The following is a 24,542-nucleotide window of genomic DNA, read 5'->3' as shown; positions in this document are numbered from 1 at the left end:
AAGCTAAGGGAGATGCAGTGGCATGGAGAAAGCGGAGTGCTGTGCAGACAAAAGCCCTCCAAGGTCTGGAGATAAAAGGTCAGGAGTCAGCGGGAACGGTGCCACGTGCTGTATGATAGCCATTTCACATTTTCTCTTTGGGTGTGGGAATATCCACTCCGTTAAGTTTTTGGCTAAAATGTGACTGAGCTGGAACAAGTCCTGCAAAGTGAGAGAGCCGCTGGACGCTGGCAAAGGCATGCGCAAGCTCTTCATGCTAATATTTACTTACTTACCTTTTTCTTTTATTGAAGACTCATGAGAGTAATAAGCTCTAGCACCAAGTTATCCTCTCCTGCCCGGAGACAGCTGGGGGATGAACATGAGGTGTGTGCAGGGAGAAGCGCACAGCATGCGGAGGCAGGAGAGCAGCGGGATGGGACAGGACAGCACTGATGATGCGCAAGCACCGTGGAGGTCGTGGGCAGAGAGAGCACAGCTTCGAGGAAGGAGAGGCAGGGGTTCACACTGAAAATGTGAGCAGGAACTGGGGGGTCAGTTTGGGGCTGGGCAGAGGGAGAGGAGGCATCCCTGCAGGGCTCGAGGAGTGTGGGCTGTGGCACAAGAGACCTGCTCCATGTTTGTCTGCCGGCAGGAGACGAGTCTGGCAGGCCATGGGAGGAAACTCTGCCCGGTTAGCCAAGATGGATGGAGCATGGCTGCCCCTGGAACAGCCTGTCCATCTGCTCTTTGGGTTGCTGCCCTGGCGACATGAGGGACCTGCCAGCAAAAAAGCGCTCAGGTGACTCCCGTCCCCTTGACACGCTGCCACGGCACTGCTGAGATGAAGTAGAGCTGGTAGAGAGGCTGTTGCACAGGTTCCTGCCATGCACACCAAGCACAGGGCGCTGCAATGGTCAGGAAGGTCATGGCTTCATCCTTTCATGGAGCCCTTCAGCATTGACGATGAGGAGGCTCTTTGCATTTTTCCATGCAAGACTAGGTCCTTGCAGCTACTGGGACCCCTTCGTCCCATTGGCATCAGCATCCTGGCTGGTATCTGAGAAACTTCTCCTTCTCGAGTGCTCCTTCAGGGGACTTTTGTGAGCACCTGGGGCTGCTGTCTCCTGCTGAGCCCACGGGACGTGTCCATGATCCTGCACTGCCACAGCATGAGGGCTAAGCCCCTCGCCACCCTTTCCTGGCACCAGGAGGGGACTGGGTGTCTTGAGGGGTGCTGTCGTGGCCAACATGACACCAGCCTGTATGGAAAGTCCCAGGAAGACACAGGGAACTACAGAGCTGAAGGCAGAGGGTGTGGAGTTAAAGACACCAAGACACCTCTGTCTTGGATAGAGTTAAAGACACCTGGGTAAGTGCTATCTGCTAGGGGAAAGTCCGTGGGGCTTCTGCAAGGGGAAGTCCTGCTCCACAAACCCTTGGAGCCCTTCAGAGCAGCCAAATACATGCAGATCAGTGCAATCTGTTCATGTCATCGGCTGGGGTTTCCAAAGGCTTTCCATTAAGTCCCTTGCCAAAAGTTTTTAAGGAAAGCACGCAGCCAGGGGGTACAAGGGGAGTTCCTTGTCTGTTTAATTGCTTAAGAGATGGAAGCAGAGAGCAGTAAGCAGCAGGCACTGTAAGGAGAGGGAGGTCACCAGTCAGTCCCGCAGAGTCTGAGCTGGGACCCATCCTCTTCAACAGATCCAGAAGTGGCAGGAATAGGGATGAGCAAGGAGGTGACAGAGGATAAACAATGCACATGGGGAGAACAACCATAACCTCATTGCACAGTGACAAGCTGTCCGCTCTCTGTCTTTTCCCATAAGTGAACCAAGGCCGTCAAATGAAACTTGTGTGAGGTTCGGGGCCAGGATTGAAAAGACTGGGGTTCAGGAGTAAAGGAGGTGATTCTTCACATGGATGGGAGATGAACGGTGGAGCTCCTCAGCAGAGCTGTGGATACACAAAACTCACAGAGATTCAAGTGGAGACTGTACAAGTTCTTGGAAGAGAGATCCAGGAATATATAACACACAGGGAAACCCATGGAAATGAAAATACTTGGGAAGTCTTCAATACAGATCTTTCTGGGCTCAGGCAGCCCCCCAGCCTTTCTCCTTTCCGCCATTAAAACCCTTCCTGGGCCCATGGGAGCTGTTGTGGATGGTGGAGGTTTGCCCCACGGGCTACACCAGCCTTTGGACTGCGCCACTCCCTGGCATCAACATGGCACCGGCGCAGGGATGGGGACCTCCCGCACATCCTTGCTGACCAGCTGCCAGCCCCATTCACACCAAGCTCAGCTCCTGAGACAAAGGCTGCCGTATCCCCTTACTCATCTCCAGGCTGCTATCAGAGAGGTCTTTAATTTGGTCTTACTTAAAACAACTCTTTGCTCTTTTCTTTCTTGAGATGGTTGGGGCTGATGGATGTTTTGAGCAACCTGGTCTAGTGGAAGGTGTCTCTGCTCATGGCAGGGGGATTGGAACCAGATGATCTTAAAGGTCCCTACCAACCCAAACCATTCTGTGATTCTATGGTTGCCATTCTATCTGGAGAGTTGGGATTGCCAAGAGCCAGAGTTGCTGTGTCAGTGCTGGCTGGGGACTTCAGCAGGAGAGTGAGTGCAGGGCACTGAAGCAAGGGAGCAGAAGGAGGGGAGCAGCAGGCAGCTTTAAGGGGACCATGGCTGCTCCATCCCCTGGAGGCACAGCAATCACGGAGGCCTCCAACCTTGGGATACGGAGGCAGGGATGTGTCAGGCTGGCCCTGTGCTAAATACATTGCTCAGCAGGCGTACTAGAGAGGAAATAAATCAGCCCCTGATTTACCTGGGAGGACAGATACTTCTTCTCAACTGGTTTTTAATTTGGAGTCAATTTGCAGGACTGACTGTTCAGATGTCTCTAAGTGATCTGTGCTGCTCTTGAATCAAACAGGATTTTCCTTCTTTTCAGATCAACAAAACTGTGCTCTGTAAGCGGATGTTCCAGCTAATGAGGTGTTAAGTGTAGAGAGAATAATAAGGACTTGAGGGCAGATCCAGCTGCTAGTAAAACCAACAACCAACACCAAGATTGTCCTCAACTTTGAAGAACAACTTCAGACAAAGAAACTGTCTTAGGAGCAGGATCAATAAAAAATTAGGAAATACAACCACAAAAATATGGCCGTATGTTGTGCTACAGCTGCATTGTGTGGCTACATATGTTCCCTTTCCTCAGGCCATCAGAGGAGTCTGATGAGAAGGGGCATGCTTGGAACAGACACAACCAGTGGCTTTTAGTGCAGAGCACAACAAGGGACCTACTGGGAACAGCCTCCAGAGCCCTGAAACACCACAGCTTGCTGAAGAAATGGCCACAGAAGATGTAGTGGATTATATCAGGGAGGTTTAGCACAGTTATCTGCTCCTCAGGGAGAAGAGACGTTGTTTGGGCTTGAGCTACACATCTTGCTTTGTCGTCAACCAGGATTCCTTAGCAGTGTCTGTAATGCTGCAGAGGAATAGCTTCAGGGCTAGCCTTGAAGCCAAATTTATCATCTGCCCACTTTGTTTGCCTTTGGAGCAACCCAAAAGCCCAGCTGCACCCATGCTCAATAGCACTGTACTCTGTCCCTCAACAGGGGAGGGCCCAGCCGTCTCCATCTGTCCTCTCCACGCCGCAGCAGCGCTGCCTGTTTGCCTCTGTGCAGAACAGGCAGCCCAGGAACAGCTGGGCCTGACCCCACCTGGCACGAGGACGGAGGGATGCACAGGCAAGGGCAGTGCAAATGCAACACGCTGGACTTTGCAGTGTCCTGGTCTTCAGGACACTTCCACATCACAGAATCAAAAAATCACAAGGGTGTTTTCTGAAAGTGACCTCCCTTGGTCTTACACCATGGACACAGGCTCAGCTGGCACATCAGCTGGTCATCAAGGTTAGGGAGAAAGCCCACAAGGAGGCTGAAGAAGACCAGGTGGGGCAGAGCAGTGTGAATGTCCTACAAATGCAATGTCAGGACACAGGGATGTCTTAGCATGAGACCCAAGCATGGTGGATGGAGGATCAGAAACATTTGGGAGAAACACAGCATGTTCCCTCAAAACAACCACCTTTGGCAGATATCCTGCTGGCTGGACATCGCCAAGTGATGCTGGGAGGTCCACAGTACCCTCGGGGCAGATGGTAGGACACGATCAGGTCCAAGACTCACTCAAGGGCTGCAGCAATGTAGGGAAACCTGGGGCTGTAGGAAATCCCCTGGAGGGTTTCCAGGACCTGGCCAGACACAGCCACATCCACCCTGATCTTGTGTTGATGACAGTCCTGCTGCAAGTGGGAGGCTGGACCAGAGCCCCCTGAATAGGTTCCCACCACCACCTCTAGGATATATGTGTATCTCGTGAACTGACCCTCTCTGCGACTCAGATGTTGGGTTTGCAGCAGGAAAGGGAACAGCTATTCTTGCGGCACCTGAATCTATTGCTGTCCCACTGCTGCAGGAGGATAAAGGCATTTCCCCCGAGCAGGGCAGCCCCCCTGGGGCAGCAGGGATACAAGACCTGGGAAAAAGGCTCCAGCAGTGGGACCCTTCACTGCCATCGCAGCACGGGAGAGCACTTGGCATCGTTTGAGAGAGGTCACCAGTGGATGGAGCCCTGGAAATAACACAAAACTGGCAGAAAGCCAGCGTCTCTTGCAGCACTGGGGTTTATCTTTAAAAATAACAAGGACAGCAGCCCCATTTTGCTGGAAAATACCTGCTGGGATCCTGCATCCTTAGGTGCCTAACTGACAGAACTGGGTATCCTTCGGGAGTTGAGCTGTGTTATCTGACGAAGGGGGATTATGCTGTGAAAAGTGCTCGTTGGGGATTGTATATTAACAGGATATGCTCGGCTAGTTGACAGGAAGCAATAAAGTAATTTGAAGGAGACTGGGAGAGAGTGTGTGAGTTCCTGCGTCTGTGTTAAATCACGGCACTAGATAAGCAAACAGCGCAGCCCCGGAGCGGGGAGGAGAGCTGCCAAGAGGGAGTTGGCCGGTGCCAGAAATCTCCAGGAGCTGCCGCGAGTCCGGCTCGAACGCGGCGTGGAAACCAACAGGATTGCAATCGCAACCCTCCCAGCCCCTGCTTAGGGCTCCGGTCTTGCAGAGGGAAGGTTGGTGGGTCCTGTCGCTTGTCACCCTATCTCTGCATGCATGCATGAGTGGAAAGAGAGCATCACTCAGCAGCCGAGAGACCCTGGTGCTTGCTTGCAGGAGCCCAGCCCACCGGCCTTTCAGGGGCTCTGGGAAGGAGCTGCTCCTCCCAGCATATCCAGGCCTGGAGGAGGAAGGGGAGGAGAGCCAGGATGAGAAATACATGCAACTGCAAGAAATGAGGCTGCGAGAGCTGCTGAGTGAAGGGCGAGCCAGAGACTGCCTGCAACAACAAGGGGAGAAAGGGGGGGGCTGTCGAAAAACATCAGGCACTTTGCGTTCAGCAACTGGCGCAGATTTAAGCGCCCTGCTCGGATCCTGCCTGGGGGAAGCGGTGCCTGCCGTGTGTGTGCCAGCAAGCACAGCACCTGGCACGCCATGCCTCGCTCAGCCTCCCACGTCCTGCTGGAATCAAACACAGCAAAAAATCAGCAGCGTTTTTCACTCTCATAGAGCCTTTGCTGGCCTCCAGGAGGGGACGTTTGCAGGCCTCCTGCTGCAATCTCTGATCCGTTTTGTCAGGTATATACTTTCACACCCTATGTGATTGCCCGGGGAGCTTGCTGCCACGGGATACGAGAACTGCAAGATCTACAGAAGTGTGTCTGTGTTTGGTGGAGGCCGAAAACCCTCAAAGTGCTCTCTTCAGAATAACAAAAGTAAAAAAAAACACATATGCTGCCTTCCACCACAGGCAAAAAAACCCCGACCTTGACTCTCTATGAGCGTTGAACCTTTTTTCCCATGTGTCAAGGGCTTCTACCTAGGCTGATCGGCAGAACACTTCCCTTGGCAATGGATTATGCCAAAAATTGTATCTTACTCTGAAGCACCCAATGCTGCCCCTCTCAGAGAGGGCCTCCTAGTGCACAGAGCACCGGTCCAGCGTGCATTAGGACCTCCTGTATCTGACCAACATGTTCGCCAGGGGATGAGCACCAGCGAAGTACTCATGGTTCTGCAACTCTGCTATGAGGAGGCTTCCCTGGAAGCTGAGAGCATGATGCAGGTAGACATCTACATGGATTGGAAAATAAATCCCTGTTGGTGCTGTTCATGAGAATGTTGATGGCATTTCATGGGGCATCACAAGTCTTCCCTGTTGAGGAGGCGGTGGTGAAGGGGACAATGGTGGTAGATCAGTGGAAGCAGAAATGGTCAGACAGACACAGTGAGGTAGGGCCAAATCCACACGTTTCATCATTCCTTCCCTGATCAATGCTTGCTGATCTGGTCCAGCAGACAGTCAGCACCTTCACATGAACCTGGCCCTGGGCAGTGGTCACAAGTGTTGGCATTTGTGAGCCCCCGGGATGGTGCAGCCCCTGCCTGTGGACGTGGCTTCCTCATTTTGAGCCTAAGTCTTGAGGAAACATAAATTTTCCCTTGTGTTCAGTGACCTCCAGCAGCTCTGGTCCTCAAAGGAGAGCTCCCCCCCAAGAGCTGCTAAGCACCGCACAGACCAGCAAGTCAAGGTGGTCTGCCTAAATGTTCTTGAATTTAGGGCAAGTGCAGGCTCAGCAGGTGGGGTTGAGAAAGTCTCTCTGGTACTGGCCAGGGGATCAGGAGAAGCAGTTGTAAATGCAGAGCGAAGCCCAGGAGCTGGATGGCAGCCGTGGGGCAGGAGGGGTTGCGGAGAGCTGTGGGGTGGCCAGTGCTGACCTGTCTTGAACTCATGAACTCTCTGTCTGATCGTCAAGGGCACTAGCGCAGCCCAACAGTTCGTTAACATCAGAGCCGGGTGCTGTGGTGTGTGCACATGGAGGGCTCCAAAGCCACTTGCTGGCACTTAAACAGCAGCTGCCTGATATCCAGAGCTCAGTCCTCCTCAGTCCCTCAGCACAGGTCTCCACGCACATGAGCTGCCTGAGCTTCAGCAGAGCGATGGGCGTGCAAAAGACTCAGAGGGCAGCAGAGGTGGTGGAGTCTTTCCCTCCCAGCTCATCCCCCAGGACTCCTGGTTCAATGGACATTTATCTGCTAGGTCTCTCTCATCTTCGGTGAGAGCTGGAAAAGAGAAAACACTTCCTTTCTCTGTCTGCAGCTCTTAGTGACCTTGTTATGGTTGAACACATCGGTCATAGCACACCCCTGTCTCCACACGTCTCCATGGGAGAGAGCAGAATGGGGCGTGTGCATGGCAGGGGGAGAAAAGTAGCCAAGCCAGCTCTTAGAGAGGAGATGCTTTGCTGCGTGGTTGGGGAAGCACTCTTCCACTGCCTGCAGACAGGCACCTCTGCAGGAGGAATGAAATGCATGGGAAGTTGTGAGCTGAGCTGAAGTGAAACAGCTTGTGTGTTTCGCAGCTTTAGGGGCTTTTGGACCACCTGTAGGGAGCAAGGAGGTCTGGGACTATAGGTGGGAATGTACGGCCTTTGCTGGCTTATTTACCCTAGCAAAGTGCAGATTTAGCTGGGGCAAGAGGAACTGCCTTGGGCCAAGTCAGTTCCTTTCTCTGAGAGCACTGGCAGGGGAGCAAGGGGAAGCGGGTGCCCACGGGGGTCTAACCTCTCCCTTCAGATGTAAGGTGTTGCCATGCACTCAGACAGCATCCGCAGCCCTGAAGTGGAAAGCGGGGCTGACACCTCCTCCTGTGATGGGTCCTGGCATACGTTAGCCCTCAGGGTTGATAGACTGCAACGAGATAGGTGGACACCTTCCATAGGTGATGCTAGTGCGTGGGGAGGAGGCAATGTGCACAAGCTGAGGGCTTTGCTCTCTGACTTCACTCATGTCACTTCACTGGTCCCATTGCACTGACGCTGGATCCCCAGTAGAAAGAGTCACCAACAATGTTCTTGCACCCCTCCTTCCTCCCACGCATCTCACACAATGTTCGGAATAGCCAGGCATGACAAATGCAACTTGCTCTCCCGCCTGTGGAAGAACTGCTCCAGCTGGCTCTTCCAAAGGCATTCAGGCCAGCCACAGCTCAAAGTTATCTGATGGTCATGTTCAGCAGCTGAACTGAGCCTACCTGTGAGTCCTTCTCATAGACCTTTCCTTCCACAATTTGAATAGACCGGGCTGTGCTGGTGAACCAGCTGGCTAGCTGGATGGATACCTAGGTAGTCCCCATGATCTGAGAGATTACACTACAAGCTCAGGTTATGCGTTGTGCAGCCCTTTGCATCGGCATCACTCATCAGACTGGTGTGGGTGGCATGTGATGCCCTCCAGAGAGGCTGTTTATCCTTCATCTTCCTTATCTCCTTCAGTCCATCACTGTTTGTGTCTCGCACTGTCTCACCCTGGAGAGCCACGCACAGACTGTCTGACCTTCATCACCAGCTTGGCACCAGGACTTACCCGACCTGCTCATGAGTCATTTCTGCATGCAGTAGAGAACAGCATCCTGCAGATAATGGACATATCCGTTGCTATCTACCTCTGATCACAGGGCTTTGGAGCTCCCCAGGTGGGAAGTAGCTGCCATGCTTTCCTCAGCCACATGCTTGAAAGCCTCAGCGACCCTGATGGGACTGCCCAAAGCAGCCACATCCCAATCTCAGCCCCACTCCTGCTCACATCTCTCTGCTCCACTGCCTCCCGAAGAGACCTAACACAGCCTGGGGCACCCTGATCCTCTTTGCTTCTCCAGCACTTTGTCCTCCTTCCCTGACATCCCCACCCAGCTGCAGGAAAGAGATGTTCTCCCAGTGCATGACCCAACCACATCACAGCAGAATTGGAAGGGCTCCTGGAGCACTGGCTCCAGGCCACCAGAGAGGAAGGACCACTCCCTGGACTGGACAGGCGCCAGGCTAGAAAGAGACGCAAGCTGCCTTAGCTGCAGTAATTAAATCCTCAGCCCGTATGAGAGAGAACATCACGTCTTCCCCACTCTCTCCATACTGCTGCAGTATGTGCAAGTCACTGGCGTCACTAGACAAGCATATCAGTCCTCCCCATGAGAGGCAGAAGACCCAGGCTGGGCTTAGGTTGCCTGGGCTTTGTTCCCTGCTGTACTTTCCAAAAGCATCCACGTTGGCCTAACCTTCATGATCTGCTCACCCATGTCCGAGCACCGCAGAGTGGCTGCCCTGAGCCTGGGGAAGCAGAGAGCAAATCCCTGGTGTAGACCGACTCAGTTTAGACACATTCTTGTACTCACCAAAGCACAACACAAAGAAAGTTGAGGCTGCAGGACAGGCAGGAAAAAGAAGAGGTCCAATGAGTGCAAACCCGTGGGAGACAGCACCTGGAAGTGGGTATCAATGTGTGTTATTTACTGAGTCACCTTCATCATCTGCTTCTAGGGAGGGACAGATGGTTTCTCCAGACCAGACTAAAAGTATCCCTGGATTTCCCCTGTCTTGAGAAGAAACTCAAGTCCTGTTAGCTTTGCTTGGTCTCCGTAGGAGCTGGAAGCCCCAGTACACTAAAATGCTGCCTTAACAGGCACGGGGATTTCCTTGCCCTGTTCTGGAAGCTGCTGCCCACCTTCTGCTGCGGCCTCACACACGGTTCCTCCAATCCTGACAACTGCTGGCTTGAAAGAAGCATCAGGCAGCTGCTCGCACTCTGACAGTAGGATTGCAGACAGGATCCCATCCTTCCAACCTCATCCACATGAAACGTGCCGTTACTCTGGCTTCTGAGGGCTGTGTGATGCTGGACGCTCGTGAGCCTGCCCAGAGCCCCACAAGGCTGCCTGATCCCCCAGGAGCTGTGCAGCAGGGCTACGATGCCCCAGCATGGCTCTGTTCATGATTCGATGATTCTATGACTGAGCACCATCATGAGCACATAGGCCTCCCAGGGGGCCAGGTCACCTCCACCCTACTGCAGTCCCACCAGTTCCCACCAGGTCCCAACCAGTCAAGGCACCATTAAACCTATGGAGGGTGTTCTCTGCCCAGGGTGCCAGCATTGCTCTTCTGCCCAGAGGCACCAGGCTCTCGCCCTACCCTGGGAAGGCTCCCCCCGCTCCCGTCTCATCCCTAGGGGCCAGGGGGGGGCCAGCACTCGTACAGCCTCTGCCAAAGCTGCCTCCCCCTCCCCCCATAACCAAGACCCCCTCCCTGCAGCGTCGGCAGAGCTGCATTTACCGCCGGGCTCTGCACCGGCGTGGCACGGCCTTTCTTCCTTTTCATCCCTTTCTCACTCCCTGAATGCGCTTTGCTTGCTTTGGCGGCGTGGGGCAGGGAGAGCCCCTCTCCCCGCCCCCGCTCCCGGGGATCCCCCCCGGCAGATGGGGCCGGGATATGAATGTGCACACAGCGAAGCCCCTAAGAGGATTTGTTGGCGCCCCTTTCATTGCGAGCCTTTGTGTGCTGCTCCACTGCTGTGGGACGCCCCTGAGTTCTCCCCCGGCTTCTCTCCCTTCCACTCCAGAAGAAAAGAAAGTGCCTATAAAGGCCTTGTTTGTCCAACTTGTTTGAGGGGACCATATTGCTGTAGGTGCCGCAGGTCCCGGCGTGACAGCGTCGCCCCTTTGAGAAAGGGTGACGTGCAGCTCCCTCCTGGGAGGGTCCGAGCGGGCGGCTTAGCCAGGCGCTGGGAAAAAAGGTTTCAGTTGCATTTCAATGTCCATTGAACCCTGAATCCCCGGCAATAGTTTTTCCAGGGGCTCTGCAGACAGACAAAGCCTGCAAGGGCCACCGAGGCGGAGGCTGGGAAGATGCTGCGTGTCCGGCGGTGGGAGGAGGACCTGCTAGCCCCCCAAAAATCCCATCTGGGAAAGCCGAACAGGGCCGGCAATGTTGCTTTTCCTATGACATCTAGTGGTAAAGCCAGGGAAGGAGGAAAATGTCGGCTGGGTTTTCCTGGCTCGAGCACGGCCGTCTCCTGCTGCGGCATTTTGCCCTTTGTATTGCAGCAGACAGTCCCCAGTTAAGGGGGAAGCAAAAAACAAGCTGCACAATAGCCTCAGCAGCTCAGAGGTGTCAAACAGTCCACCCCGAAACATGCGCTTGCCCCTGTGCCTTGTCTCGGATTTTCAGGGCATACAACAGGGCCCTGAAGCATATACCTGGGCTGGAAATGGAAGTACACACAAGCATACCTATCGCCCTTCTCACTCCGGACTGTGCTCCAACATGTCCCCTTGTTGGCTTGCCAGCTGCTCAAAGGCAGTTGTATGACATAAATGTCAGGCCCGGGAAAATTTCCAGTGCAAGTGTAGTGCATGCACAGTGTCTGGCACAGCAGCGCAACGTTTGCAGCAGCCAGAGGCGAAGTGACAGTGCACCACGAAACGTGGCTCTAGGGATGCTTGCAGGGCATCTCGCCCCAGCTCAGGTGGCCTCCGAGCTTGCATGGTCCTGGCAGGGCGGTGGTGGGCTGGCTGAGACTGAATATTCCAGGAGACTGAGAATACTATGATTCTATGATTAACAGCCTGGGCTACTCACTGTTTAACCAAGCTGTGTAAAGGTGTCGGCAAGAGCTTCAATACCTTACCAGACACCGCAAAATCCAGTCCAGAGAGCACACACTGAAGAGGTTCATAGAATCATAGAATCGTTTATGTTGGAAAAGACCTTTAAGGTCATCAAGTCCAATTGTTAACCTAGCACTGCCAAGTCCACCACTAAACCACGTCCCTATGCAAGGCTAATCATTAACTCCTCCACTACAGGTTTTCTGTGCCATTTCTGACTACTTACTACACACCAGAGGACCCACATTGCTGAACCATGAGCTGCTGCTGCTGGATGTTGTCCCAGGCCAAAAGGGACCTCTGAGCCTAAATCCTCTTTCTATCTCCTGCAGCAGATCACCTTGACTTGGCAAACAGGCAATGTGAGAAGGATGCGCCTGCAGATGCATCAGGGCATGAGGGCTTCAGGACCACACTGACAGTGGGACTAAGAGACCAGAAGTAAGGAAGGTGCTTTGGTGGTCCTGCACAGAGGCAGAGCAGCTGTAACCTCCACTGAAGCTCGCAGGCTGTGCCGAGAAGCTGTGCCAAGTAGTTGTGCCACACTGCGAGCAGCCAGACATGCAGCTGAACCCAGCTCATTGGGCTGGAGGTTGATCCTCCACAGCTGAAAATTGCCAGAGGAAACTTGGGAGTGCACTGCCTGTCTCCTGTGACATTTACTTCAGTCCCTCTGAGCACTCCTAGATGCAAGCGATGCTGCAGCAAAACTATGGTCAAGGAAAAAACCTGGACACTTAATAAGAAATTCAACTTGGGGAAATAGTGGTTATTTGACAGCACCCACATTTTAATGCTGGCAGGAAAAAAAGGAGCAAAACCCAGAACAACACAAGCTGCCTTTAAAAATTAAATACATTGAATCCAGAATCAGAAACCATAATGCGTTAATAATAAATGGGTGATGCTTCTGTCCGCCTGGACTCAGGGTGCTTGGGTGCTCTAGTAGAGGTCTTTGGTGTCATGAATGCACAATATTCAGACACGTCCGATGTTCCTGTAATGCATTTACTAGGGGAAAAAGAAAACAAGGTAAAAGGCTGAAAACACAGCATGAACCACACAAAACCCTGATGGGAGCCATAGGACGATGAGGAAGCCTGCCTGAAGGAGGAGGACAAGCCTCAGCCCACCTTCTCACTCATGCTCTGCATCGTCCCCTGAGGTTCCAGCCTGGCGAATGACAGGAGCATTGGTCTCCGTTGCCTTTTGGGAGAATTGGTGGTGGCTGCATGTTGGGGCTGTGAAGGCAGAATGGTGCTACACGATTTCACAAACTCCCCTGGCATTTGTTTCTCCTTCAAAAAGGCTTTTCTTTCCCCTCTTTCTCTGCTCAGTGAGGACACAGGTCCTGCTCTGAATCAAAGCAAAATAGATATGAAATGCTGTATAGCAAAACACTCTTTGGCCTACAGCTTTAGCTGTTAGGACTTGCTTTTCAGCAAGCCTGAGGGACAAGCGTGATGGAGATGGAGACCAAAGGACCGAAGAACTGCCAGGACTCATCCTGAGCCTGGAGACAGAGTCGGAGCAGTTGTGGTGGATCCACATGCATGTTAGAAAGAGAGAAGACCACCTACTCCTGGCCACCTAGCCTGTCCCAGGAGGCCATCTGGCACTGGGAAGGGCCAGCTGATCCATTCCTTTCTCCAAGGAGCTCTTCTATGTGCAGGGCCAGCACTCAGGGTGGGGAGGAGGCACCCAGCACTGCACCCAGAGTAGCCCATGCTCCCCCCCTGCATCCCAAGGGACCCTGCTCCACTGCAGGCAGCCGGTGGCACTGGCAGGACCACCCTAGCCACCCTGTGTACAGCCAGGGGGGTCTCCAGGAGCCAAAACTCTGCACAAAACCCTTATGTTTCCAGAGCCTGACTCTCAGCCCAGCCCTCGTGGGCATCCCCAGGCCGCAGGGATGGATCCATGACACAGGGTCACCTTGCACAGCAGAGGACAACAAGGCCGTGCAGTCCACGGTGGGCGTGCAGCTCCAGCCCAGCACTGCTGGCCGGAGCCGCTCGCTCGGGGATGCGCAGGGCTGTCCAGGGCTGTCCAGCTCCTGTCCGGCTCCCTCCCGGCTTGTCTGGAAGTGCTGCTGATGACCCGCCGCTGTTCCCGTCTCCTTGGTGACTGCACATGCCAGCATCCCCAGACAAAAGCGCTCCTGGCACATAATGGGAACAGAAGGGAGCACTGGGCAGCGGCATTCAGCAATTGGGGGCTGCTTTCTGAGCCCTCACCCTAGGGCTCCAGCCCCTGCTCTTTCTGAGTCAGCCAGGACTGCAGGCTCACAGATAATCCCCGTTCAGAAACCAGATGGGTATTTCAGGTATGTGTCCGTGCTGCTGCACGCATTTCCCCGGGGACCCTTTTGCGGTGCAGCAGCCCTCACGAGGCTGCACATGGCTGTGTCTCGCTGTGCTGTGGGCTCCTAGCTGTCTTGCTTGCTTTTTTTTTTTTCCTCTCTGCATGAAAATGCAAGATTTAGGGCAGCGGGAGGCTGTCGAGAGCAATCCTGGACTCTTCCACCCTGGTAGTGATTGCCCAGCCTGCTCGCGCATTGCTCTCGCACTGCATGCTGAAAGTGTGTTGTGCTTTGCATGGTGTTTGTGTGGTTTGCATTTGGTGCGTATGCCTGCTACGTGCCCTGCATATTAATTCACGTGAGCCTCTGACTCACGTCATGTGAGGCACATGGCTACCTATGTGACAAGGATGGGGCTTGGGGCTTGTCTCACAGCCCCACATAGGTTGAGATCACAGCTCGTCTTCCCGGCGTGTACTGCAAAACGAGGGCTGAAACCCACATACCTCTCCAGCGGGGCTGGTAGGACAGGGTCTGCAACATAGCAGGGTTTGTTCCTCGCTGTGGGGAAACTGAGGCATTCAGGGGGGTCACTGACTTGTCCCCAGTCACTCTCAGGAGACAGTAGTGGAAGAATAAAAAGGTCTGCCTTTCCTTTTTCTTGCAAAACACAGAAAACCTCTGGAGGGGCGAGCAGGGCTATGTGGGGCTCTCCCAGACCCACGTTATCACATCTCCAGCGCTAGTTTTGGGCCAACAGCCCGGTCCCACATCACGGCAGAGAGGATCCCCAGCACGGCACCCAGTCTCACCACTCCAGGACCACAGGGGAGCCTGCATGCACGGGGTGGGGGGGACAAACCCGAGCTTATTGAAATGCATCCCCCAAGGGGTTAAGGACATGCACTGGGACAGGCAGGACCAAGCCATGCTCCCATCAGGCTCTCCTGCATCCCCTTCTGCTGCTGCTCCACGCAAAGGCGGAGGCCGGGGGAGATGCTGCTTGGCTGCCGGCAGGCGCCGGGCGGCAGGAGGGCGGGAGGCAGCGGGAAGCGGAGCGGAAGGAGCCGAGCCCGACGTCGAGGCGAGCTGTGCCTGGAGCTGAACACAGGCCAGGCTTCCCATCCCCGCACATCCCCATGGAAACCTCGGCCCCGCCACCCCGCCTCGCACCCGCACCGGATTGTAGGTCACCGATGGCCGCGCTGGCCCAAGCGGCCTCCCACGGGGGAAGCAGCTCTCCACCACCCAGGCCCATGGGCCAGGGCTGCAAAAGCTGCAAAGGGGCGAGGGATTGAGCCCTCCCCACCCCCCCGTCCTCATGCACCCCACACCACAGGGTTAGGGATGCCTGAGCATCCTCTCCCGGGCAGCATCCCTGCCTCCGTGGTCCAGCCCCGGGGCTGCGTGGGGTGCCCACCATGGGGTGCTGCAGCAGCAGGGTCACAGCACCCCACAGCCCGGCTCTGCTGGTCCTTCCCCTCCTGTGCTCCCTTCCCAGCACGAGTCCCCTGAATGCTCCATTTGAAGCTAATTCTGGCTGAAATCTGGTTTGCTTTCCAACGTTGCTGCTTTAAATTGGAGAGATTGACCTTGTAGCAGGAGGTGACATGCAGATGCACATCAGCAGCCCGTCAGAGCGGGCGGCGGGGGCTGGGGGGGTTGCGGAGCCGCCTCGGGGACAGGCCAACTATTTTATGAGTAATTTAATATCTGGAACACAGACTTTTCATTCCCAGAGATCTGCTGGGGAAAGAAAGAGCCTTTCTGCAGCCCCGCAAAGGCTGTTCCTCATAAGGAGGCAGAGCAGAAAAATAAGGGCTGGGACTTAACCCCTTGCTGGCCAGCCCAGAGCAGAGCCTTCGCAGCTCCCAGGCCTTGCAGAGGGGCCAGGAAAAGCAGGAATTCCCTGTGCAGCTCAAAGTGGGAGACAAGCCAGTCTGTGTTGCTCCAGGCAAAAGAAGAAATTGCTCCTTCCCATTCAAATTCAAATCCAAGCCTGAGTGAGGATGGGGGAAATAAACAGAAGCCCTGAGGTTAGATTTGGGATAGGAGGTGCTGTCTGAACTCTCTTCCCTGCCTCAGAGTGGTTTCTGCTGTATCAAACTCCACGTGTCCCACTGAGGTTGCAACCCATCCCATCCTCCGGTGGAGCCAGTGCACCCAGGGGATCCATGCGGGGAGCTCCTGCCCTGCTGGCAATGAAGCAACCGTGTGTGGCCTGAGTCTCCACCTAACCTGAGCGGGTCCTGCTGTGTCCCATTGGTGTCTGCAACTCCCACAGCAAGCACAGTCCGGTGCACTGCCCCAGTGACACCTCTGCCCGAGCACAGCAGCATCATGGCACAGCACTGAACCCACGCAGGGTTTCCCATACGCCTCCTGCTTGATATTATGGTTTGGGGAAGGGGAGGGAAGGAAGAAGACCAAAAAAATGCAACGTCTCACCACACAGCCCTGGCCCAAGGGCAGAGGAGAAGATGGAGAGCAGCTACCAGCTTGGCAGCAGTGACTGTGCCTTGGTGCTGGGAGGCTGAAGGGAAGGAAACACTCATGGGCTGTTCAGGAGGGAGCTGCTGGCAGGGAAAAAGCATCCCTGTGTCTAGGAGCAATGTCATGAGCTACATGGGATAAGGGCTGTAAGGCAGGGCTTGCATAGGAGGCTGCACTACGTGGCCTCCAGAAGACCCTGCCAGGCGGCACAGCTGTGGCTATATGATGTTGCCAGCAAGGACCGACGTCAACCAAGGATGGCTGAGGAAGGGCTCTTCCTTCGGTAGCAGGTGCTGGGGACTGACCGGGCTCAGCACAAACGGATCGACACCTTTGCAAGTGCCATGGTGTTTGCTAGGACTGGATCTTTGGCAAAGAGAAAACCCCCAAAACCCCAGCTAGACAACGCAGGGGAAACCACCATGTGATATTCTTGCTGATCCCTATTGCTTTGTGCCTTGAAATAAGAAGATTTATTTTAAAATCCTGACAGCTCTCTACCAGTGTCTCTGTATATCAGCGGGTTTGCTCCAGTTGAGCTTTGGACCAAATCAGTGCCTGGTTGCAGGGAGTCCCCAGTGTCACTGGACACCTTCATCTGGTACATGATGGGGCAGGAGGACTGGGTGACACGGCTGTGGTCCTGGTTATCTCTCTGTCCCGCTCAGCTCACCGAGTCCATGCGACCTCCAGCACTGGGAGACCAAAGCGCCCCATGGCTGCTTAGCTGCAGCTTGGCAAAACACTTACAACCCTCAAACTCCTGCTCTGAATTCACCTCAAAACACCACCCGCCTCAACTTCTACCAGAGCATCTGCTGAGCATCTGGTGGCCTCTGTCTGGGCACATCCCAGACCTTGGTGGAGGCCTGACTCCACAGCCGAGGGTCACAGCACCACCTGGTGAAGCTCTACAGCTTAGCTCCGGCTTGACCACGAGGAAGTACTGCTGCTCCAGTTTCACCCGTGATGCCATTAAAACAAAAAGAAAAATCAAAAGGGAGAGAACAGGAGCAGAACACGCGTGTCAGGGCAGACCCGCAGAGAGCCTGCACAGAGCGGAGCGAGAGCGCGCAGAGCAGGGTGAGTGTGCACACCTGCCCCGTGCGAGCACACGTGCACAGAGCAGGGTGAGCGCGCACGGGCGCACGGTGCAAGGTTGCACAGACTGGTGTGAGCGAGCACAAAGATGGCACACGCAGAGAGCACACACAGAGCGCTGGGACAGCTCTGTCGGGTCCCCGGTGAGAACAAAACCTCCAAATCTATTCAATGGGTGCAGACGTGGCCGGGTTAAAGTTTGGTGGGTGACAGGCTCTCATGGGTAAGATGTAAAAAATTAATTAAAGATGCAAATGGGTCCTTTCCCTGAGAACCAGTGAATGTGGAGCTTCCCCTGTCCGGAGTCCTCACCACCAGGCACCTGACCCTGCAACAGGTTTCTCTCCAACTCTCCTGTTAATGGTTGTGTTGTTCCAAGATTGCTTTCTTTTGCATGGAATAATTAATTAGGTAGCGGAGTGCAGGGCAGGGGAGGTTTGAGAGCAGGGCTGCTTTTCCTGGGTAACATCAAGCAGGCAACATGTGACCGGCAGCACAGCACGCAGCTACCCAGATCGGTTTTAATTTTTCTTGCTGTGGTCCTGAGCACCACTGAGGAGCTTGCAGAGGGATTGCTGCCACAGGGCAGCCATCCAGGCTCCTGCTGTGGATGGTCCCGTGGGAGGGGGCATCTGCATTTTGGCTCTGGCTTCGGTGAGTGCTGTAGTAGCTTGAGAGGAGGGGGCCCTCTCCAGCCCCCTGGGGTGGAGGCCTGGGGTGGAGGCCTGGGGCTTTAGGGCTTCCTGCAGGGTCAGAAACACACTGCCCGCACTGAGCGGCCCTGCAAGGACTGAACAGTGATGTTACATGGACCACCACCCGCCCCAGCCGCTCATGGCCCCCTTATCCATTTTGGATACCTGAGGGGCATTACGGGGTGCTGGCTGGGACCCACGGGAGGAAACAATGCCCTGTGCACCTCTGTTTTCTGGCTGGGTAAGCACAAGGAGCTGCACTTTAGAAACAGTTGGTACCTGCACTGCCCTCTGACTCTCCCCAGGTACAGCCAAGACCCTAGAAACCCTTTGGCTTGTGCTGGTGTTAGGTCAGACATGAGTTTCAAAAATAAAATCAGCTCCACTCCAGAGGGGTCCTGACAAAGACCTTTTCAAAAGTCAAAAATTATTATATCAATTACTCAGAAAGTCAGAAAGCTTCAACTTGCTGTCCACCAGCATCCCAGATCCCTTCCTGCAAAGCTTCCTCCTGCCCCTGCCTGTCCTATTGCGCGGGGTTATCCCATGCCAGAGGAAGGACTTTGCATTTGTCTCCATTAAATGTCAGTAGGCTCCTGCCAGCTCGTTTCTCCAGCCTGTCAAGGCTCTTTGAATGGCGGCCCTGTCCTCCAGTGTATCGACTGCTCCTTGGTTTGGTGTCTCCTGCAGACCTGCTGAGGGTTCAGGAGACTTAGCTGGTGTGCACTGCCCAGCCTCTGTTCTGGGGGTCAAAACTCTTTTCCTCCACCTGCCCTGCTGACCCGATTTTATTTGGGATGCCGCGTCTCCAGCTGCAAAATCGCAGGAGTGTTGCAGCTGCCTTTTAAAAGCAGCCCAGTGCTCCTGCACAGGCAGAGCTTTGGGATGCAACACCAAACATCTCTGCCCTGACTTTCTGATAGGAGGCAGAGGTCTGGGGACACGGGGTGGCTGCGCCCCAGGGGACAGAAGCCACAGATTTTGCTGGGGGAAGGACCAAGGGGCGAGGTGGCAAGGACAAAGCATTAACCCAGGGCTGCCAGAGGCCCCTGCTCGCTGCCTCCTCCCAGGCCCTATGGGGCCTGCCCGGCCCCTGCAAGTTCTGCCCTCCCAGCCTGGGGGACCAAGGATGCTCCCGCTGGCGAGGTGAGGGCTGATCCAGTCTCCAGTGCCACCTGCCGGCAAATCCTCCCGGACAGATGCTGGAGCCTTCACCCCGGCCGACCCACTGCCCGGCAAGGATGCAAGGCACCTGCAAGGAGACCTGTGCAGCCCAGAACTGTGGGGCTCTGGACCCATAAGCAGGCCCCGAGAGCTCAGTAACGATGCTTCCTAAAAGCCAGCCCATACCTCACCCCCCCGGCTCAAGACCCTTTGTCATCATCGCCTTCAGCCAGCCCCTTTCAAATCCCAGATCCCCACGAAAACACTCCTACATCCTGAGCATCCCGTGTACACCCTCATGGCTTCACACCCCACAACCCTTGGTACCACCTGCCACGGCTGGGCTGGGGGCTGTAGGCAAACCCCACCCAGGTACAATGCTGGATTGTCACCTGTCCCAGGGACAGGGACATCCTTGGGGTCCTCAGCTCTTATTCATCTGGAGGTCCTTAGGTCCTTGGATCTCCAGGGAGGCTTGGCTCTGCTGTAGGACTTGCACGTGTCAGTCCTCTGCTGGGGTTGTGGGGCTGCTCTGGGCCCTGCCCAGCTGCCCCGGGGGACAGCCGTGTGCCCCACACCTCTGCCACCGCAGCATCAAGCTCTGGCTTCCCCACATACACCTGGCTCATCTTGTCACAAGCGTTGACAAGCTTCTGTGGGTATTATTATCACCACCACCCCAAAAAAAAAGTCTAAGAGAGGTTGGTGTCCCCAGATCCTACCAGCCTCAGGGCTCTCCAGTACAGCGCCATCTCCAGCATCTCCCTGTCTACCACCAGTACCCAGTGGCCCCAATTTTCCCACTATGATGTCGTGTGTCCTGCCCCCTGCTAGAAACCAGGCTTCCTCTCCGTGTTTTCCTAACCCTGGGCTGGGACTTTCTCTGGGTGGCTCTGGAAGGAGATTCTCAGCATGGGCTGCAGCAGGAACTGCATGAATGTAATGAGATACTAATGAGCCCAGGCTGCACCCAGGGGTGTGAGAGGCAATGCCCTGGGTATGTGAGTGTTATTTGGGGCAACAGAGGCAAATCCTAGGCAGGAAGGAACCAACGGCACAAGGAGCTGACATTTAATGTGCAAGACTGGCAGCAATGGGCTTAGGGCACCAAATCTGGACCAAAGACTCATTTCCAGGGGAGTTCTCAGCACTGCAGGGGCCAGCCAACAACAGGGGAAGGGCTGCAGAGAGACGCTGTTGGCGGGCTAAGCCTCAGGGAAGATCAGGAAGCCAGAGAAGATGCTGTCGGACCCTTCGATCCCCACCAGGGAGTTCTTCTCTGTTGGCTCCAGCCAGACAGACTCGTCCACTGCCATCTTGAGGACCACGCCACCCGTGGTGACCTGGTAGCTGCTTTGCACATAGTCGCAGAAGGTCACCACCTTCTCACCCCTGCTACCACCCCGGCCCTTCTTCATATTGAGGCACAAGTTGCCCCTGGAGGTGACGTGGTAGGTGAAGTAGTAGATGCCCGGGACCTGACAGGTGAAGCGACCATACCGGTTCTCATAGTGACCCTTCTCATTGATGATGATGCGGTCGAAGCGGATGGGCTGCTCCCGGCGTGGGTAGGAGCTGACGGTCCTGGCAGCGGAGAAGGCAGACTTGACGGTGGCCTTGTAGTCACCGGAGTCTCCCGGAGGACCGGGGGGTCCCCTGGGACCTGGTAATCCCTTTGAACCTGGGGGACCCCTGGGGCCAATCTTCCCAGGGTACCCCTGCAATCCTGGGTCTCCCCTCTCCCCCCTGTCTCCTTCGTGCTCCACCCGGCCAGGGGGACCTAGAAAGAAGGAGGAAGAGTCATTGCAGTTGCAGGCGAGCCCCATGGGTCTGCAGAGGGGGCACTGGGAAGGAAACCGCCGGTACCTGTGCTGGGGTGCCGGTCAGTGGAGACCCATGCCCATATGGTGGGCATGACACCCCTTGCTCTCGTGCACCCTCCCTCCCCAGGTTCCTCGGGGTGCTCCGGTCTGTCCAGCCCCTTCTGTCCCCAAGCATCACCCCCACAGGACTGGTGGAAAATGGATTGCTTTCCCAGCACCATGCACCTGGCACTGCCTGGTCCTGCACCTGGGTCGAGGTAATCCCCAGTATCAGCACAGGCTGGGGGATGAAGGGATTGAGTGCAGCCCTGCTGAGAAGGACTTGGGGGTACTGATGGGTGAAAAGCTGGCCATGAACCAGCAATGTGCTCTCGCAGCCCAGAAAACCAGTCATATCCTGGGCTGCATCAAAAGCAGCATGGCCAGCCAGTCGAGGGAGGTGGTTCTGCCCCTCTGCTCCGCTCTGGGGAGACCCCCCTGGAGCCCTGCGTCCAGCTCTGGGGTCCACAGCACAGGAAAGACATGGACCTGTTGGAACGGGGCCAGAGGAGACCACAAAAATGATCAGAACACCTCTGCTATGAGGAAAGGCTGAAAGAGCTGGGGTTGTTCAGCCTGGAGAAGAGAAGGCTGCGGGGAGACCTTATTGCAGCCTTTCAACACTTAAAGGGGGCTTATAAGAAAGATGAGGACAGACTTTTTAGCAGGGCCAATAGCGACAGGACACGGCTTAATGGTATTAAACTAAAAGAGGGTAGATTCAGACTAGATATAAGGAAGAAATTTTTTACAATGAGGGTGGTGAAACACTGGAAGGGGTTGCCCAGAGAGGTGGGAGATGCCCCAGCCCTGCAAACATTCAAGGCCAGGCTGGATGGGGCTCTGAGCAACCTGATCTGGTTGTAGATGTCCCTGCCCATTGCAGGGGGGATGGACTAGATGACACTTAAAGGTCCCTTCCAACCCAAACTATTCTATGATTTTCCTACTCTCAGTATTCACAAGATGACGTTTTCCCCATTTGCAGCCTCCTCCTTACCTTGCTCGCCCTTTTGGCCATTCACACCGTCTCTGCCGTTTCTGCCAGGCTGTCCTGGTGACCCTGGGATGCCTGGGATGGTGCCATAGGTCTTGCAGAGTGTGGCACTGGCAAGCTGCCCTCCAGCCAGGCAGATCAGCATTGCCCACACGGTCTGCATCTGCTGGAGCACAGAAGGATATCGAGGGGCTTGCCATGGGCAGCGGGAGGGATGGGGAAGGCGCTCTGTGCTGCTCTGGAGGATGATGACGAGAAGGGCTTCTGGGTAATACCATCAGGGAGGGAAAACATCCTGCTGCAGAGCCAAATCTGCTCGCCTGATGGCCTTGAAGGGACCAGCCCCTTTGGGCACGGAAGGGCTTGTCAGTCTCTTCCCACTCTTAAATTACCAGTTTACAAGTGGCCAGAGTTTCAGGCACATGAATATGTGGGGACAGGTTAGTCTGTCCCAGAGGTCTGATGTCCAGCCTGGCCATGCTGCTGCCCTGGACATGTGCTGCAGGTCCCACTGCTCCCTCAGAGGAGAAATTCTCCATCCTGTCTTAGGACCACAATTGTAGGGTAAAATCCTTCCCCAGGCCAGAGCAGTTTCATCATCTGCAAGGCAATAGCTCTTGCTTTCCACCAGCATATCTGAGGGTCAGCTTTAGTCCTTGCAGATGTCAAAGAAATCCCCAAACCTGCCCTCCCAACTCCTGTGGGTTCCCATTGTGTCCTGTCTCATGCCTGCTTCGTCTCAGGAGCATTTCTGTATCTAACGAGCCTTACTGGGACAGTCATCTGAGCTTCCAGTCACTGGGGTCCCATCTTCATTCTGCCCTCCCTGCATCCCACAGCTCAGCTCCTTCCCCCAGCTGCTGGTGCAGGTGCATGTGGGGTAAGCACTGGGCATTTGGGGACTGTATCTGGACATCACATCACCCCAGCCACACTCTCTGGCCGCAGATGGATTTTCCCAGCACTGAAACTCTGGTGTCAGCGGGAAAAGAGGCCGGTGAGTCGGATCCTCCAGCCGCAGCAGCTCTGATTCAGATGTGGCAGGTGCAAGGACCAATCCGCAGGCTCCCAGTCCAGGCCCAGGCAGATGACAAAAGCATCTCAGGGCAGGAGAGCACCCCCAGGGCACCCTTCAGACTGATGCTCAGTCCCTGATCACCCCCCTGGACCTTTGCCATCTCTCCTTTCCATCTGCCCCCTCCCCCCAGGTGGGGCAGGAGGGGTTGGGGTCCCACCAGGGTTCCCCATCTCCCCCAGCCCAGCAGCCCCCTTTCTCTTCTGCCAGTGATGCAAGGGGTGACTGTCACCCTGGTGCTGCCGGGATCCCCGTGTGCTCCTGCCCGCAGCAGGGAGCTGGGGCTCAGCCTTGCCAATGGCTTGCTCTTACCTTGAACGTCTTGTTGCACGGACCCGGGAGATGGAGCAGGACACAACAGCGTCCTGCTTGGAAATGACCACAGGAGGAAGCAGAATTTTGCTGCAAGGGCTGTTCTGAAAGGATCTGGGCCACATCCCTTTTTTATATTTAGCTCCTGCCCTTTCTTCAGTAGCACTTTCATATCCTCCACGGATGCTGTCTGTCAGCTCAGCAGGACGTGCCGTCCCCAAATGGCACTCTGGGGTTCCTCAGGCATACAGCTCTGGCCCCGGGGAGCAGAGGGATGTCCGCTCTGCCCTGCATGGTCCCTGGGTCCTGCTTAGGTGTGCTTGCTATGGGGAACACTGCCATGAGCTCCAGACAAGTTTGGGGTAACCCCTCAGGACTGCAGAAATGTGCATGCACTTAGCTAGCATCCCTCAGGCTTCTCCGTACATACCCAGCTCTGCTGGGAGGTACCAGCAGGCCCAGAGGATGCCACAGGGTCTCAGCATCCATCACCTTGGATCTGTCCCCCAGACTCTCCTAAATGTTATGGATGGGAAGTGATTTCACCCTGTGGTAAAAACATTTCCAGAGCTGCTTTCTGCTGATGCCTTGCGGAGGTGAAGCACAGGATGTTCAGGGGACATGACCTCTTTTTCCACTGTAAAATGTGTGCCACCAGGAGGAACCTCCATTGGGTTTTGGTGGCCTCTGTAGCCTCCACAGCCATGAGCTCCTTCAGTCTGGCTCTGGGAAGCCAGTGCTTCCCCTGCCTTGTCCCTGGTGAGGCTGGGACCCTGGGGATGTCCCAGCCACTGGGGGCATGGCTATGAGGTTTGCTGTGTGGTCTGTGGCTCTCTGCAACTGAATTGCATCCATTTGGAGGGGAAGGGGAGTATCAGGGCCCCTGCTTGGAGGAGTCTTGGTCCCCCCCCAGGTGGGGGCTGTATGCATGGGCACAGGAACCATCCCATTCCTGCAGTCAGTGCAGCTGGGGGTCCTGCCCCAC

At 55.3% G+C, this 24,542-nt stretch overlaps 1 protein-coding gene across 1 annotated transcript; it reads right to left on the bottom strand.

Moving 5' to 3' along the window:
• Positions 1-20,516: 20,516 nt before the first annotated feature.
• Positions 20,517-22,333, bottom strand: C1QB (complement C1q B chain; the record flags this gene model as incomplete). Its single annotated transcript, XM_082328837.1, has 2 exons — positions 20,517-21,091; positions 22,174-22,333. 2 exons carry the CDS (start codon positions 22,331-22,333, stop codon positions 20,517-20,519), a joined length of 735 nt encoding a protein of 244 aa, XP_082184963.1.
• Positions 22,334-24,542: the final 2,209 nt, after the last annotated feature.

The sequence above is a fragment of the Platalea leucorodia genome (assembly GCF_965183815.1).
Source record: "Platalea leucorodia genome assembly, chromosome: 17".
NCBI classification, from domain to species: Eukaryota; Metazoa; Chordata; class Aves; order Pelecaniformes; family Threskiornithidae; genus Platalea; species Platalea leucorodia.
This window is presented reverse-complemented; position numbering and strand designations above follow the sequence as displayed.